The 15,403-nt window shown below is 48.1% G+C and overlaps 2 protein-coding genes; one reads left to right on the forward strand and one right to left on the reverse strand.

The window, feature by feature from the left end:
• Positions 1-503: 503 nt before the first annotated feature.
• GSTUM_00008540001 (uncharacterized protein) lies at positions 504-1,102 on the reverse strand (the record flags this gene model as incomplete). XM_002840112.2 has 1 exon in its annotated part: positions 504-1,102. The coding sequence occupies one exon, from the start codon at positions 1,100-1,102 to the stop codon at positions 920-922; it is 183 nt and encodes a 60-aa protein (XP_002840158.1). The 3' UTR covers positions 504-919.
• Positions 1,103-7,298: 6,196 nt separating this feature from the next.
• GSTUM_00008541001 (uncharacterized protein) lies at positions 7,299-8,396 on the forward strand (the record flags this gene model as incomplete). XM_002840113.2 has 2 exons in its annotated part: positions 7,299-8,256; positions 8,318-8,396. The coding sequence occupies one exon, from the start codon at positions 7,299-7,301 to the stop codon at positions 7,647-7,649; it is 351 nt and encodes a 116-aa protein (XP_002840159.1). The 3' UTR covers positions 7,650-8,256; positions 8,318-8,396.
• Positions 8,397-15,403: the final 7,007 nt, after the last annotated feature.

Genomic DNA, 15,403 nt, shown 5'->3' on the forward strand with positions numbered 1-15,403 from the left:
TTCGAACTACCTCGTACTATGGTCCGCTTGTGCCGATGAGCTTTTTTATCCCCGCTTTTGTCCCCGCTTCTGTCCTCGCCAAAAGAAGAAAGGGGAGGGGGGGAAAAGTACCGGTAGTATTAATGGACATGTGCCTAACTTTTGTGGCCTGGGTACTTGTATTGAACCACAATAAGGGGCCCAGTTCAGAAGTGAGCGGTGATAAAAGTCAACAAACCTATTAGTTAGTGGAGGGGGGGGTAGAAACAAAGGATCGTTGGGGTTGGCTTTTTGTGCACGGGTTGGCTCATGCCGGGTACGGATGTCAGTTCATCCTTTACAGCACCCCCTAGGTATCACACATACTGTACCGTACTTGCATCTACCAGTACCACAAGAGCTCTGCCCTACGTATACGTCAGAATTAGCCTGCCCCCTCCAATTTATCTCAACACCAATAACCATCTATAGTACGAGCAGAGTACCGACAGCACTCGAGCGCACTGAAATTCTGGATGGTATGAGAACTCGAGTATCTCATACATTACTCAAGTGCCAGTACAGGCAATGATGCCGGTAGTCTACATCTCAGTCGAAGGGGCAATCCCCCCCCACGCGGCCAAACTACGGAGCACACTTGGGACGTGATCGCTGGCCGATCAGGAATACTTCGCCTTTACTGGACCTTTGTTTGAAAGACCTGATGCCATCGATCTTTTCCAATTCCCGTGACACGTATCTAGGCTTCAAAGGTCACATTCTTTCAAGTTTCTAATCTTAGTTCCCGCGATGATGCTGTGGCCAGAAATAGGATGTAAAATGTTCAAGATACAATCTGTACAACACAAGCTAGTTGCACAAAAGTCAATCCGCTATCCCTCTCTCCTACCGGTAGTCAGCCTAAGGTTGAAATAAGCATATTCGGGACTGAGGCGGTGTCCTATGGCGGGATTGTAAATATTTCCCCGGTTCGGGATACCGGTACTTGTACGAGTACTTGCGCAGCGCAACGATAACGGACTCTAGAATACGGCCTGGTGCGGGTTGTCCATCCCGCTCGCCGCCGATCTTTCCTACGCTCCATTGGCACCGTCCTGGCGAAGTGCGAAAGTCCCCCCCCCATGGATCTGTGAATTTCTAGGAGGAGGGTTATTTTTGGAACGCGTTGCTAAAATAAAAAAAGTGCAAATCCGGGGACCACTTGCTTAGTTCAGCCGCAACCTACGGTAACCCGTCAACTTTTCAAGTCAGCGATGTTGCTGGTTGATTGGTTTCAGCGGTGAAAAAGAAGCTTTTGCGGAGGCACAGCCTTCTATCGATAACGGAAAAATCCTGCCACAAACGCAGCGGGGCCAGCCGAAGGCATGGTTGGTATCATACACGGTCGGGTACAATTAACGGTGCTGGGCCATACAGAAGTCGATATGGAGAAATGCGGTACTTTGTTCCAGTGCCGCACAATGCTGGGTGATCACGCTGATAGGGCTTAGATCCTGACCAAAGAAATTTGCTCAGCTGGCCAACCGAGACTTTTGTTCCCCGGATGGAACAACCTTATTGGCCCGGCCCATTCATCGAAAGCTTCGAAAATAGCTATTTCCAGTTTACAAAACCGCAAACCCCTCACTTATTGTAGAGGCGACTGTGCCCATAGCCTCTTATGGGCTAGGTCTTACCGTCGACACTCTCAATACCGGTACTGGTAGCATAACAGAAATCAAGGACAGAAATACCCAGAAAAATACAAGATCACCAGTAAGAAGCATCGCTCTCTGTCTCCCAGACCAATAGTGATCGCAGTAACACTAGGCTAAACTTCCGGATTAGTACAAAATGTAGCAATAAATTGACCCTTTTACTCTACGACTGACTGACCCTAGTTGAGGCTCACCAACTACCATGATCTGTTCGGGTGGGTCAAAACTCACACTTCGGAAAACTCCATCCTCTGATTTAATCTCGAGAAAATGGATCCATGGTTTGCCTTCACAGCTTCCAGCTCCTTTGTGACGATTCCGGTCCTGTTGCTCAACTGTGGTTAGCTACTATACAATAAATTATTTGAACCCCGGCCAAGAAGTTTTACCCAATCCCAGTCAAACCAATTTTTGCATTTCTATGCAAGGAGCGAAGCATGGAAGAAGAAAATTGCATTTCACCTCAGCCCAGGGCACTCATTGTTCTGATAGGTGGAACAAACGATGCACAAACCTCAGCTCTTTGTCCCTTTCATTTCCTGTGAGCACACACTTGGGTGGAAGTACCCTCCACGAAGGCGCAGATCAACAAGTTGTACTCGAATACCGGCACGGTGCTCGAGTACTCGTACAAGTACTAGTACGGGCGTGTGCTAGTCACTTCCTCGGGAGCCTATGGGTGCGCATTCGGCTATGCTAACTTTTCGATATCATTAGTGACAACAACAAAGCAAGTAGCTGCAAAGGGAAACAGAGTGTGGGATAGGTCTAAACCCAACATGTATTCACAGCAGGGAGGATCGCGATGTCCTCTTTGGGCGGGAAAACCGGGGATAACCCATGCGATCCCTCGCGAATATGTGTTTGCTTTTCCGTATCGCCCTCCACCTTAACCGGTTCGTGAATCGCCCAGACACATTCGTGCCACTCGTGCCACGAAGGAGTCGAACTAAAAATAAGAGGCCTCATGAGTGTCTCAACTATTTACTTGTCCAGAGGCTAGGCTGAGGGAGAGCAAACTCTCTGGAGATGGGGGCGATCCGATCGGGTAAGGTGGGTGAATCATAATGTGAGGCCCCCGTTACTTCTCCCTGCTCTGCCCTTTCCGATCGGAGCTGATTTGCACCTGGTGAAGGGGCCAATAACGTAATCCTTTGGTATGTAGACTCATAAAGCATCACTCGTACCCACCCTGCTGGCCTCGGGAGTGGGCCCCGGATAAGGGGTGTGACAACAACACATTGCAAAAGTTCAGCCAACAAGGGCCTATTTGGGCTCTATTTTTGATAAAAGCTTACCGGTACTGTTTTATCCCATTGACACTGAAGTAGTACACTGGGCAAAATTTGGCCCGCTGTCCAGGTCTGGTCAGCAATGAATCTGAACTCCGCGTCTCGTTCTAAAGTAGGAATTTTTCGCATGGCATCGTTTCTAACGCCTGAGCGAGCACAACGGTGGTGTAGGTTGGCATATGTCTGTTAGTTAGGGGGGGGGGGTAGAATTTTCTCTTCTCGGTTCCGGAGAGACCCGGGAACCAGACTCCAATGCCTGGGAAGACGGTCGCACAGTTTCGCCAGCTGAGCCTACCGGTATGTAGGTTCTACCGTTTTAGCTGGCGAGTTCTTTGTGCAGTGCGAGTACCCTCTTCTAAGTCGGGGGAGAATACGCACCACACAACTGTAGCGGGATCCCCCGATTTTTGTTTTCTAACCTCGAGCCTCCGCAGAAGCACCTCTCTACTCGAGTATCCTCAAACCCGTAGCGAGACACGCCGAGCCCTAGGTTGTCATCTGTTGGACTAATTGTTTGAGAGCTACTGCCAACCACAGTATGATACGGTAGTATTCTCCCTAGCCCTTCTTGGGGAGACCACCCTCATTATTACCCTCCTCAGATCTCGAGCAATCACAGAATATTTTAGCTCCTTAGTACCATAGTAGTACGAGTACCCCTTTGCTTGAGAACACCCACCGCTGGAACCGAGCTCCCGAATTAAACTCCTCCCTCTACTTACGCGGGCCTATCGGAAGGAGGAAAACATCGTAACAAGAATTCCAAGCGAGGTTAGTCTTGTCGCCCACAATGCCATGGGATGAAATCAAACCCTCCCTCCGACACCGAAACTATTCTCCATACATCCCAAATAAAAATCGCTGAAAAACTAGCCGCTTCCTGTAGGCATAAATTACTTTTGTTATAAATTCTTACTAAAAAGACCCTTGAATATCCCGACCGAGATCAATAAACCCGAGTGATCTCACATGATGTCCCCAAGAGCGCAAGACCCTACGAGCACTTCTCAGGCCTTTCAAAGCGCAATAACTAAAAATACGGTAAAGGTCTGAGATACCACCCGATTTTGACAAAATACCCAGAAATACCACCCTACCCTCAACTACCATGCAAAAATTGTTAAATCAGATTAGATCTACCAATATGATTAAATTTCCAGTCCATGATAAATTCTTTAAAGTTGCAGGAGGTGCTGAGTAGAACTAACAAAAGCATCCACAATCTAATTCGACTCAACCACATCTATCAGCTAATTTCATCTGTGATGTCCGCCCTTGATCAGCTTCCTGGGGCACCCTCACTCGGTCAGCTTTTCAACAATTTTGTCGAACTTCAGCAAATGATTGAGGATTGGTCAGTAAAGGAGAAGTTCAGCTTCAAAGTCAGTGCACGAGACAATAATAGGGCAGTTTATACCTGTATTGTGGCAGGATGTGAGTGGCGAGTAAGAGCATATCGTACCAGTCAGGAAGATATAAAGGTCACGGTTTTGGTTAAAGACTATACTTGTCTTCCCGGTAATGGAACAAAGCGAACTAGCATTTCCGGTACTCAATCATGGCTCTGGCGACATGTTCCAAGGCATCTGAATATCACTCAAGCAACAAAGCCACGAGAAATTATAGACTGCTTGCGCATACAATTTGGAGAAGCACTATTATACAAGGTGGCTAATTGCTTAAAGGCTGGTGTTTTAGATGATACGCTTGAAGGGCAAAGAGATGGATTCCGTCAGCTTCCACAATACGTTTCTGCTGTTTTATCCAGCAACCCTGAAGCATATATCCGCCTGTCATGCGACCATGAAAGCCATCGCTTTCAACGTATATTCATTTGCCCTGCATAATCTCGCTCTTCTTTCCGCCATTGCCGCCAATTTATTGCAGTTGATGGTACCTTTCTGAAAACTAAATTCGTTCAAACACTCTTGTTAGCAGTCACTGTTGATGCAAATGGCAAGACGCTTCTTCTGGCTTGGGCAATAGTTGAGAGTGAGAATTCCTCATCATGGGAGTACTTTCTATCAAATTTACAAGCAGCTATTCCAGAGATCAGACAAGATGGAATAACTCTTATGAGTGATCGCGATAAAGGATTGGTTCATGCATCCCTCAACCTACCTCCTATGATTATACGTGCCTATTGTTGTAATCATTTAAAAGAAAACCTTATAACAGCATATGGAAGAGGTGTATCAAATCTATTTTGGGTAGTGGCAAGGGCGCCCACTGTAGAAAGGTTTGAGGAATCAATGGGAAAGCTGCAAGAGGTGAAGCCAGAAGCAGTACAATATCTCAGGAATTCAGATCCTACTCTCTGGGCTAAAGCCCACTTTCCTGGGAAGCGTTACGGTCACGATACTTCAAATATTGTGGAATCTGTAAACCATGCCTTAAAAATTGACCGGGAGCTATCAATGGTTGAGCTACTGAATGCCATATGGCATCGTCTAATGAGTCAACGATTTGAGCGTTTCATGGAGGCAAATTCAACAAATCCTATGGTTCTATATACCAAGTATTGCACGAAGATCTTGAGTGAGAGCAGGTTATGGGCAAGACAAAATATAGCACCCATGGCTGATGAGATTCACGGACATGTTACACAGCCAAACAGCAATATCAAAGTGGTCAACCTGGAGGATCGTACTTGTACTTGCGGCATATATCAAGAGAATGGAATTCCTTATGGGCATGCATTAACCTGTATTATGACTATCGCACATGTAAGTCTCTTTTACTCTTCGGATGCAATATCTTCTACTTACTTTTCTATAGGCCGTACAAGATTACCTTCCACAAACTCTATCTATTGCGACATGGAAATCAACAAATAACGACAACCTTCTTCCTGTTGATATTTCCAACCTGCAACCTCAGCCAGAGCCTGTTCCTGCCCTTCAGGGTATTGAACCAAATCCAGCTCCTATTGCACAACATGTCAAGCCACCAATTACCAGAAAGCCACGAGGAAGACCAAGAAAGGAGCGAATTTGAACTGGAGATCGCCATCGTAGACAGTTGATCACAAACCAGATTGGTATACTTCCAGAAGATCCAATTCCTCCACCACCCCGATGCTCTACTTGTGGTAATCCTGGTCACAACTCTGCTACCTGCCGTAGATCACATAGCTAGTCCTTGATTGGTATTCAGTAAGCTGAAAACCTCATATCGGTTTTACTACGTTTTCCTTAATTTTTAGCATCTTGGGAATGTGGATAAATTGTATAATAGTTACCTGTGGTATCTCTGTAGTCTAATCTGATCTCGCAATTTTTGTGTGGTAGTTGAGGGTAGGGTGGTATTTCTGGGTATTTTGTCAAAATCGGGTGGTATCTCAGACCTTTACCGCTAAAAATATCTCGGAAGATCAAACCCGCATGAACAAGGCGCAGGAAGACAACCCAAACCCACTCCCTGACTTTCCCAGGGCACCATCCTCCTGTTAGCCAAGCCTGCAAAGTCCATTACTCGAGAAGAACTCCCCCCGCCACCATCACCACCACCAACACCCGGGTGGATTCCCCCTCCCAAGATCTGCGAGAACAGGGGTCGATGGGTGGGGATTAATTTATGCCACCGCACGAGTAAATTCTGGGTGACCTCGACCCGCTGCTACAAGTAGCTATACTTTTTGGGGTAGCCAGTGGTCCTCTTAAGGCCCAACCCTGCTGCAAATGCGCTTTCCTGGTGATACTAGAGGAGTACGAGTATGATAAAGTGTCATACCAGGGGCAGCGCTGGGTCGAGTTTACCCAGGATCAGGAAACTCCCGCACGCAGTGTTCCGTGCGGGGACCGTGGTGACATCGAGGGGTCCTCCCGGCACTAGGATCCGAAATTACAAGTACCGGTATGGCCTTTACTCGTACCACCTGGGCAGGTGCGTACTCGTACAGTACGAGTATCGTAGAAGGGGGGAGGGGGTGCAGCGCACGGACATGGTTGTGGCGATTGGGCTTGACGTACGGTATCTAAAGCGGCGGTTTGTGGATGTATGGGGGCGGCGGAGTTCGAAGTATCATATGATATTCGTAGGAATGCTAGCCGAATAAGACACGGGCTTTGGACTACGGGCCCTCGCTCTCCGGCGGGTACAGTACTCGTACTGCATAGTAGTAATGTCGGTGGAAGGCAGATCATATTCGTCGTTGATGAACTGGGAGTAGAAGGATTTTGTGTAGTATGTATGGTACGGTATCACAGTTACGCCACATTGAATGCCCATGTCCTACTCTTCTCACCACCGCGCTCGCGGAGAAACAATCAACACCAGCTGTGTGTCCTTCTCTATACGGTAGTCTACTTCCCATCGGTCGAGTGAAGACATGGGTTCCTTGTGTGTTAACTGTTTAAAGTCCCTTATCGGCTACAGTAACTGGGTCTCGCGTTACTACAGTAAGACTAGACTTCGGGAGTTAGCGAGCACAACATCAACAACAACCCCTATTAACCCTAACAGCGCCCGAGCCGGAAGATACCATCTCGGGTCGGGGCGAAGAGGTTATTGCCGGAGTTTGATCTACCGGTACGATAGATGGTCGAGTGGTGTTTCTGTCTACCCGCGGTGCTTACGCAGACGGAGGGTTCACTACGTAGAAGCTGGAACTATCATATCATCCGGTGAATTACTATCCCTCCCCGACCCTTGTGTGCCTCATACTTGTACTTGTTGCTAAGAATTATCATTGATGTACTCGTAGTACACGCCCTAGACGGACCACCTCGACCCTAAATTTGGTAGAAGGCGCGATCACACAGTGACCGCGTTGGGTACACCTCTACGCCACCGACAAGTTCAAGTCACACATTGCGGCGGCGGCGGGGATAAAGGGGCAGGGGACGCGCTGGAGCACACCGCTGCGGATTTCGGTCGGATAATAAATTGCGGGTTAGTGTCGCGGGGGTTGTTTGATACCGCTCGGGCGGTCGCAGGAGAAATTGTTAAGAACGGGGATGGGGGGTTAATTGCATTGATTGCTTTTGTGAGTGCGACCATTGCTGACAAGGGGAACCCGAACCCCCCTCCTCCGCTTTTTTAAGGCCACTCACTACCGTACAGAGCCGCCGCAACCTGGTTATGGTATCATAGCTACAGTAGAAACCTAGCATCGGAATGGGGCCCCGCGTCATCAGCGTCAACTCTACTCGTATCTCGCCGGGATACTTGTATATTGTTACCCCGCTGACCTAGCATGGCCTCAAATCTTCCCTGGAGAGGGGACGATTCCTCCTGGATGGGGGTATGCCGGGAAGGCTGAGCCGGAGGATTACAGTGGCGCTGGGGTATTCCTTGTCAGAAATGCTTGCTCGTTCATGACAGGGAGCGATTTGCTGATCAATGGAGGGCATCATGTGTGGTAAAAAAAGCTTCAACAACCGAGCGGGTGTATGATTTGGCTCACTCCTACCTTGTGTTTGGTGGTGTACTGTACCCGGTAGGCAGTTCCGCATAAGGAGCACTGGGCTGACAATTATGGGAGAGTGCTGTACGAGTACTGTACGAGTATAGCTGCGCCCGTCAAAGTTCCCTTCATTGTGCCCGAGAACAATATCTATTCACAGAACAACTAGACACTTTTAGATGACTGTTTTTGGTTTTATCACTATTTACCTCTTCGCAGTCATTGGAAGTATATGGACACATTGCGGATGTGGCTGTGAATTTTCTTTTCTTCTTTTCTTCTGTATCGTTCGCATGTTGTCTATCGTACTCGTGTCTTTGCACCAAGGATGGGCTCCTATTTTGGAATAGCCCCCACGGACACAAAAAGTATGGTGTTGAAGCCGCTTTCTAAAGGTGTGTGCACACACCGCCACCATATACGAGTACTGCAGAGAACGACAAATATCATGAACCTTAATAGAAATACTTTCCGAATCTGACACTGGGTGACTCTATCAAAGCATTACAGTAGACTATGTGCTTCTTTGTCTGGAGCTGTGTTGTGCCATGGAGTGAGTCCTTCATGTACGAGTGAGTGGCTCTCCAACATGGCTTGATTCCATTCATACTCGAGTACGAGTACTGTGCCCTTACTGGCACTCGCACAAGGCAAGTTTCATGGCTAGAAAGGAGCACGTCTAATTTCCCGTAGGAGTTGTTGTGGTACCGGTAAGTTGTGATATAATCACTCCCGCTCTCACAGGTTATCATCATACGGGTTACCGGTACGCTATCTCTCGCGCCACCGGCACAGTAATTCAAACATCTCGAACAACTATTCGAGCAACTCCTTTATGGGCCCGCCGCGGTGGCCATTTTTGTAAAAGGGGTACGGAGGAGATATGAGTTATCATACTTTGTACTACAAACTTGATACTTGGTACTACCATTACTCTCCTATCTGTTTTGTTAATTCCACTTTGTTTGTTTGTTTGTTTTTTTACACCCCCCCTTGTTTTTTTACTCATAGAATGGAATACCGTATTGTATCACTACAAGCCATAACTCGTACCATACAGGTTGTACAAGCAGGATCGACGTATTATGATGGCAAAGTGCAAACTCGAGTATTTCAACCAATTAGATTGATGCCCTTCTTCACCGATAGATAGATAGATAGATAGAGGAAGAAAGAGAAAGAGGAGGAGAAGAAGGAAAAAGAAATATTCCCGCATAACGAAAACTTCACTTTCATGGCAATGCTTAAATTATTCTTCTGCTCGTACTGTACAAAATTAGGATGAACTGACCTCCCCCTTCCAACCACATAGGAGAGAATTGGCCCGAGCTTTTTTTTAATTTTTGTGTGCGAGCGTGCACAGGTTCGAACCCTCACCACCATCCCACTCCATATACTCGAGTACTCGAGTACAAGTAGCTACTTTACTCGTACTGTACAATGACCTCAGGTACTAACTACCCAACATATCATGGACTAGACTACCTCTCGGAGAGAAGGATGATGATGATGGGGAGGAGAAAGGGGGAAAGAAAGAAAAAGCAAGAAACCGAGGTTCCAAACCCATCCGCTGTGAGCTGTTATATAATATTATAAATTCTGGTATGATATGATAAAAAGGACCGCTACTCGAGTACAGCATACTTTTTACGAATCCGGATTCTGGGCAATGAGGGCTAAAGGCGGTGTGGAATGTAGAAGGTACAAGTTATGATATGATAAGTTGGCTATGATGCTCGAGTGACCACTCGTAACTACTCGGTCGGATACGTACTGTACCACGCACGGCTTCTCCGAGCGTGTGCGCGAATGAACGGTCGTTTCCGATATGCAACTCGTTGCGAAGGAAATCTTGTGGTTTTGATTCGTGGGGAAGGTGGATTGCATGGATGAATGGATGCATTCCGTGAATGTTTGACCAATACAAATACGAGTTGTGCGGTATTCATGGATCGACCCCCACCACCATCACCACCACCACTCGAGTACTGTACTCGAGTACAAGTACGGTAACCGGTACATGTATATCTAGTCATGGTACAAGTAGCACTCCTTTTTATGAAAAAAGAAAGAAAGGAAAAGGCACATTGATAATTGCGAGTGAAGTGGAGTGCAGTGCCACGCTCCGGATCGGTGCGGATCCTGCGGAACCTGCCAACGAATGAATGTTGACCACTCCCGTTGTCTTCATGGAATGGTGGCTTCTTGTTTTTCCCGCCTTCCACCCCACCAGTCCACCACCCACCATCCCTCCTCAAAGCAGAGTAAGAAAAAGGAAAAAAGAAAAGAAAAGAAAAGAAAGAAAAAGAAAAAAAGAGCTTGGCTTTTTACCGTCCATTCTTTGTCGAGCAATTGGCATGGCGGTTTGGCGATCATTGCTTGGCTCTGCCGGGGGTGTGGGCTGTACTGTACTGTACGAGTTAAGATGGAAGTTGGTCGGGTCGGTGTTCATGGAGCGTCACTCGGGACGCAGGTTTCTGCCCGTGCCATATGCACCGAATGCTTGAGGGTGGAAAGTGCAATGTTGGAATTGGAGTGGGGCGAAGGAGGGAATAATTGGAGGCTCTAGCCGGATCTTTGGCGGTTGGCGGTAAAGGTGCGGTTTTTTTGTGAAATGCACTTTGTAATGATTGACTTGCTGGATGAACGATTCGCTGGACATGTCTCGATGTACACAGTACTTGTACTTGTGTCGTGTTCTGGCTCAGGGGGGGGGGGGAGGAGGGAAAGCTGGCCCCTTTCCTTTCCTTGTATGATACCGTTGCCAGCAAACTGGTGACTACTCACCCTAATTCTACATGATCGGGCTTGCGCAGGCTGGCTGTTCCTCAGGGGGTGGGAAATGGTGGAAAAAATAATAATCGCAGCCAGCCAGCCAGCTGAAAGGGGTAGCAAATTAGCCGTACTGTACTACTTGGTAAGAGAAATTAGGGGCTTTTTCAGTTTCCTTTTGGTCGTTCAAATGACTCAGCAGTTTTCATTCATCTCAAATTATTCTCAGCGAATCACAGAGCTCGAATAATTCCAAGACGCTCTCTGTGTTCCTGGCTGCGAATTTTCACCGTTTCGCACCTCACAAGGGGATAGCCCAAATGGAACCAACAACACACTCCCCAGAGCTTTGTTAATTCCCACCTGGTCCAAGTTAAGTGCGCTTGCACAGTGGGCGAGCGGGCTCATTTACTGGGTGACCTCGCTAGGTGAAGCCAAATGGAGTTTTCGGGTGCGTAGCCTTGGGGCGGTGGTGGGGTTGGAGGGGGGGGGGGAATCTTTCTTGAATTTCAATCAATACTTTTTTTTTTTTTTTGCTTTTCTTTCTTTCTATTATAACACTCCCCCCCGTCTAGTGGAAAGGCTGTTCATATAGGCACATGTATATATAGAGTGGGGCTTTCGGAATGCGCCAAGTAGTCGCCGGATATAGTCTATCATTACCGTACTGAAATACTTGGTACGGGCAGATACGTGCTCCAGCGGCTTCACTTGTCTTCCACCACCACCACCACCCCACTAACGTGGCTTGGTCCGTGGACATTACCAGTGGATGGCAAAGTTTCTGATGCGATGTACAGCTAGCTAAGCCTTGTTGATCGTAAAAAAAAAGAAATCCCACGAAGGCGTCGCGATTTTTTATTTGCCAGAAAGGGGGAAGGGGGGGGGGGGGACCTATCATCATATCTGGGAAGTTTTGGTAAACACAAAGATGTTCACGGATTGGCTTCCCCCATACCTGAGCGCAACACACGCATATCCGGATGCAAGTCCTACCCGCCTCGTTGGATCACCTGTTCCCTATCATACGAGTATCTTCGTGCTCGCTCGTCTCTTCTCTTGACGAGAAGAATACTTCTTCTGGCCGATGTTTCGGTGCGCTCCCCTAAACTGATATCCGGCTCGCGGAGGTATTCTTGGCAAAGACGAGTGGGTAGAGTACAAGTACCCTACATGCTGTACTCGAGTACATCCGCGGAACGTCGAGCATCCAAGATGGGTTCTTGGTCCTTGCAGTCACGTACCATCACTCGCTCAGCGGTTCCTCGTCCGGTGCTGTTGAAAAGGGAGAATCACCGGGCACACAAATTTCTACGGTTTCCATCCCCGAAGCTGGTCACGGATCGTGATACCGTTCTTTCTCGTACAGACCTTGCGCTGCGAGATTGTCTGGTGTGTACATGTACAGTACTCCCGCGGCGTGGACACCTGAGGTGGAGGTTTCCATAGAGAGTGTCCAAATTCAACTCGGCCGTGGGAGGTACTCGAACCAAATGGAAGCCAAGAAAGCGAGATAGACCACCCGTGCTTGGCTAGGTGTGATAACCAGCCTAATGCAGCACGTAGACGAGAAAATCCAGTCCGAACGGGGGGGGGGGCTCCTTCGAGAATGACGGAAAGCGCGACATGAGGTTCAGTTGGACTTGTACTCGTACAGCTACGATAACTTGCTCTAATACAAGGAAAGATGGCAAATGGATACTGCCGCCTTCTCCAAGTAGTTGTGAAGATCAAGAACCGGGTTGTTTACTTGTCTATTGTCCCTTTCGTTGTCGTTGTTGTCGTCGCACACAGGCGCTTAAGATGTTCAGTTTGTATTGTACGATATTTCCAGAAACGGTTTCCACATTTACCGTCTTACCGAATTTTAACTCTACAGGACAAACCCCCCCCTCTTCCATAAGGTAGCTTTCTCACATTACCGGCTGAAGTTTTCTTCTCACGGGGGGGGGGCATGGCATGGCCATCTCATTTCCACAAGTGTACGAAAGTACAGCTGGATCCTGCGAGTTAGCATGCAATGACTAGATAAATGAATGGCTTTTTTGTCGGCTGAGATAGCGAATAGGGGGTGGTGGTGGGGGTTTCTTCTCTCTCTCCTGGGGAGCAGGCGGAAAGCTACAGGAGATGTGCACTTTTTGCGCCCGCATTTGATGCACAGTCTACTCGAGCATCTCGAGCTCGCAGTCCGTCAGTACCACTTCCCCATTCGGGGTGGGCAGAACCTGGTGGCTGTTTTGAGGGTCGGTTCTCGGACACTCCGTGGCGGACGAAATAGACGGTTGTTGTGATACTGAATTCGCTTTGGGGCCTTCGGCGGGGGTTGGGTCGCTCGGTAAATTATCGTGGTCTCGATTGAATTCCAAGCGGCCGGATCGGGCAAACTGTATGATATGGTACTTGTACGAGTACTGTACAGTACAGTGCACAACTGAGCCTCTCTTATCGACAACACCCAAGCCGCTGGTAAAGCTGAGATACCAAAGTTACTAAAAAATCAGAGATGACAGGCCGGTCTGCTGCAGTGTCTTGCAGGTAACGGGTAAGAAGTATTCGAACATGATTATCATATCACAAATCTATCCTAGCTGTCAAGTACGGTACTGTACAGTACAACGGTTACCAAACACGAGACGCCAATCCAGCACGATTATGGGCCCTCAGGTTAGGCACTGGCAATTTCCGTACCGTACTCGAGTAGCCATATTTATTTTCTAATCCTGAATACTTCTTGGTTGTTACTCAGGTGCAGGTAACTTTTAATTACAGTACCCTACTCAAGAACTTGTTTCTCAAATTCCCCTAAGAAAAGTTGGCAAGCCAAGTTCATTTTCTAGTGGTTGTTTTGTTTTGTTTGTTTTCGGTTGCATCAGCCTCAGGTGATCGGGTTCTCAATCTCACCAGGAGGGGGAGAAGGGGCATGAATATTCGGAGACATAAGCACTCAAGCGTAAGCGGGCCGCAGCTGGCAGTGCAGAGGCAAAAAGCTATTTCCGGAAGCCTCCCCCCCCCCCAAGCAGTCCAAAAAGGGATATATGATGGACAAAAAACCTCAGATCTTATCGCTTGTTATGATGGTACTTGTATCACTGGGGGATTTCCTCTGATCCTCTCTTGTTAAGGCTACCATACGAGTATCGTAGCCTATCATATAACAATGTCTCCACTAGATGAATAATAATCTTCGGGTGCGGTGGCCATGACAAACACGGTACGGTGTTGGATGAGAACCCCCCCCCCCTCTTGGCCTCGACGCTCGAGATGAACCAATAGGAATTGCGGCCCGTTATCGCACGCGTGATTGTGTTCGCGAGCGTTGGCGGTACTGTACACAAGTACAAGTACTGTACTAGTACAGTGCGAGTACTCGAGTACATAGCGGGGTACCATGGATTCTGCCAAGCGTTCTCGGGTGGGGGGACGAGGAGAAGGATCTACAGAACAATGTAAAATCCCAAGGAGAAGGTGAACCGATAGTCAACATACGAGTACTTCTCTTGCTCGAAGTGGGTCTTTGGGCGCAGGAGGGGATATGGTACCATGTCATGTTTTTTTCTTCTTTCCATATACGCGAAGTGGAAGTGGAGAAAGTGCGCATCCTTTCCGAATGCAAGCACGGGAAAAGGTATCTCTTCCTCTTCCCCAGCAACACCCCCCCCCCCCACCACCACCACCACCGCCAGTTAAGTTTCCAACAGGCGAGGGAAAATTGGGAATGTCATTCCTCGAGCTGTGACCGGCTATTCCTCCTCCTCAGTCTTAGCGCTGTAAACCCCACAAGTTACCGGTACTCGTACTCGAGAAGACAAAAGTGTTACTGAACGATCGCCCAGCTGCCAATCGCAGTAAGCATGACGTAAGACGGCAAGCAGTTTTCTATGATTGGACGAGAAATTCCATGGGGGATCGGGGTGAAAGGGGGGTCACGAGGGGTTCAATCAATGCCCGAATCTCACCTGTACTCAGTACCGTACTAGTATGCTGCGGTAGTGCTCAGCGGGGCGTGTGGTTCTCTGGTGAGTGATTCCGTGTGATTCCTTGGTAAATACGTTGCGATACCTTCTATGCGTCATGTTGCCTTGGGGAAACTGCGGGTCTGGGAGCAACGCTTTGGTAAGGGCGTGGTAGCCTAGGAATTGGCGTCATATTTCATGACCACCGAAACATTCCTCTTGCTAGTGATAGTTGATGAGGTGAGGGAGTGTGGTGTCTGCTCGTGCGGTCGGGTTGGAGCCGAATGCCTAAGGCGTGGTCTC

Source organism: Tuber melanosporum (genome assembly GCF_000151645.1).
Source record: "Tuber melanosporum whole genome shotgun sequence assembly, scaffold_48, strain Mel28".
Lineage (NCBI taxonomy): Eukaryota > Fungi > Ascomycota > Pezizomycetes > Pezizales > Tuberaceae > Tuber > Tuber melanosporum.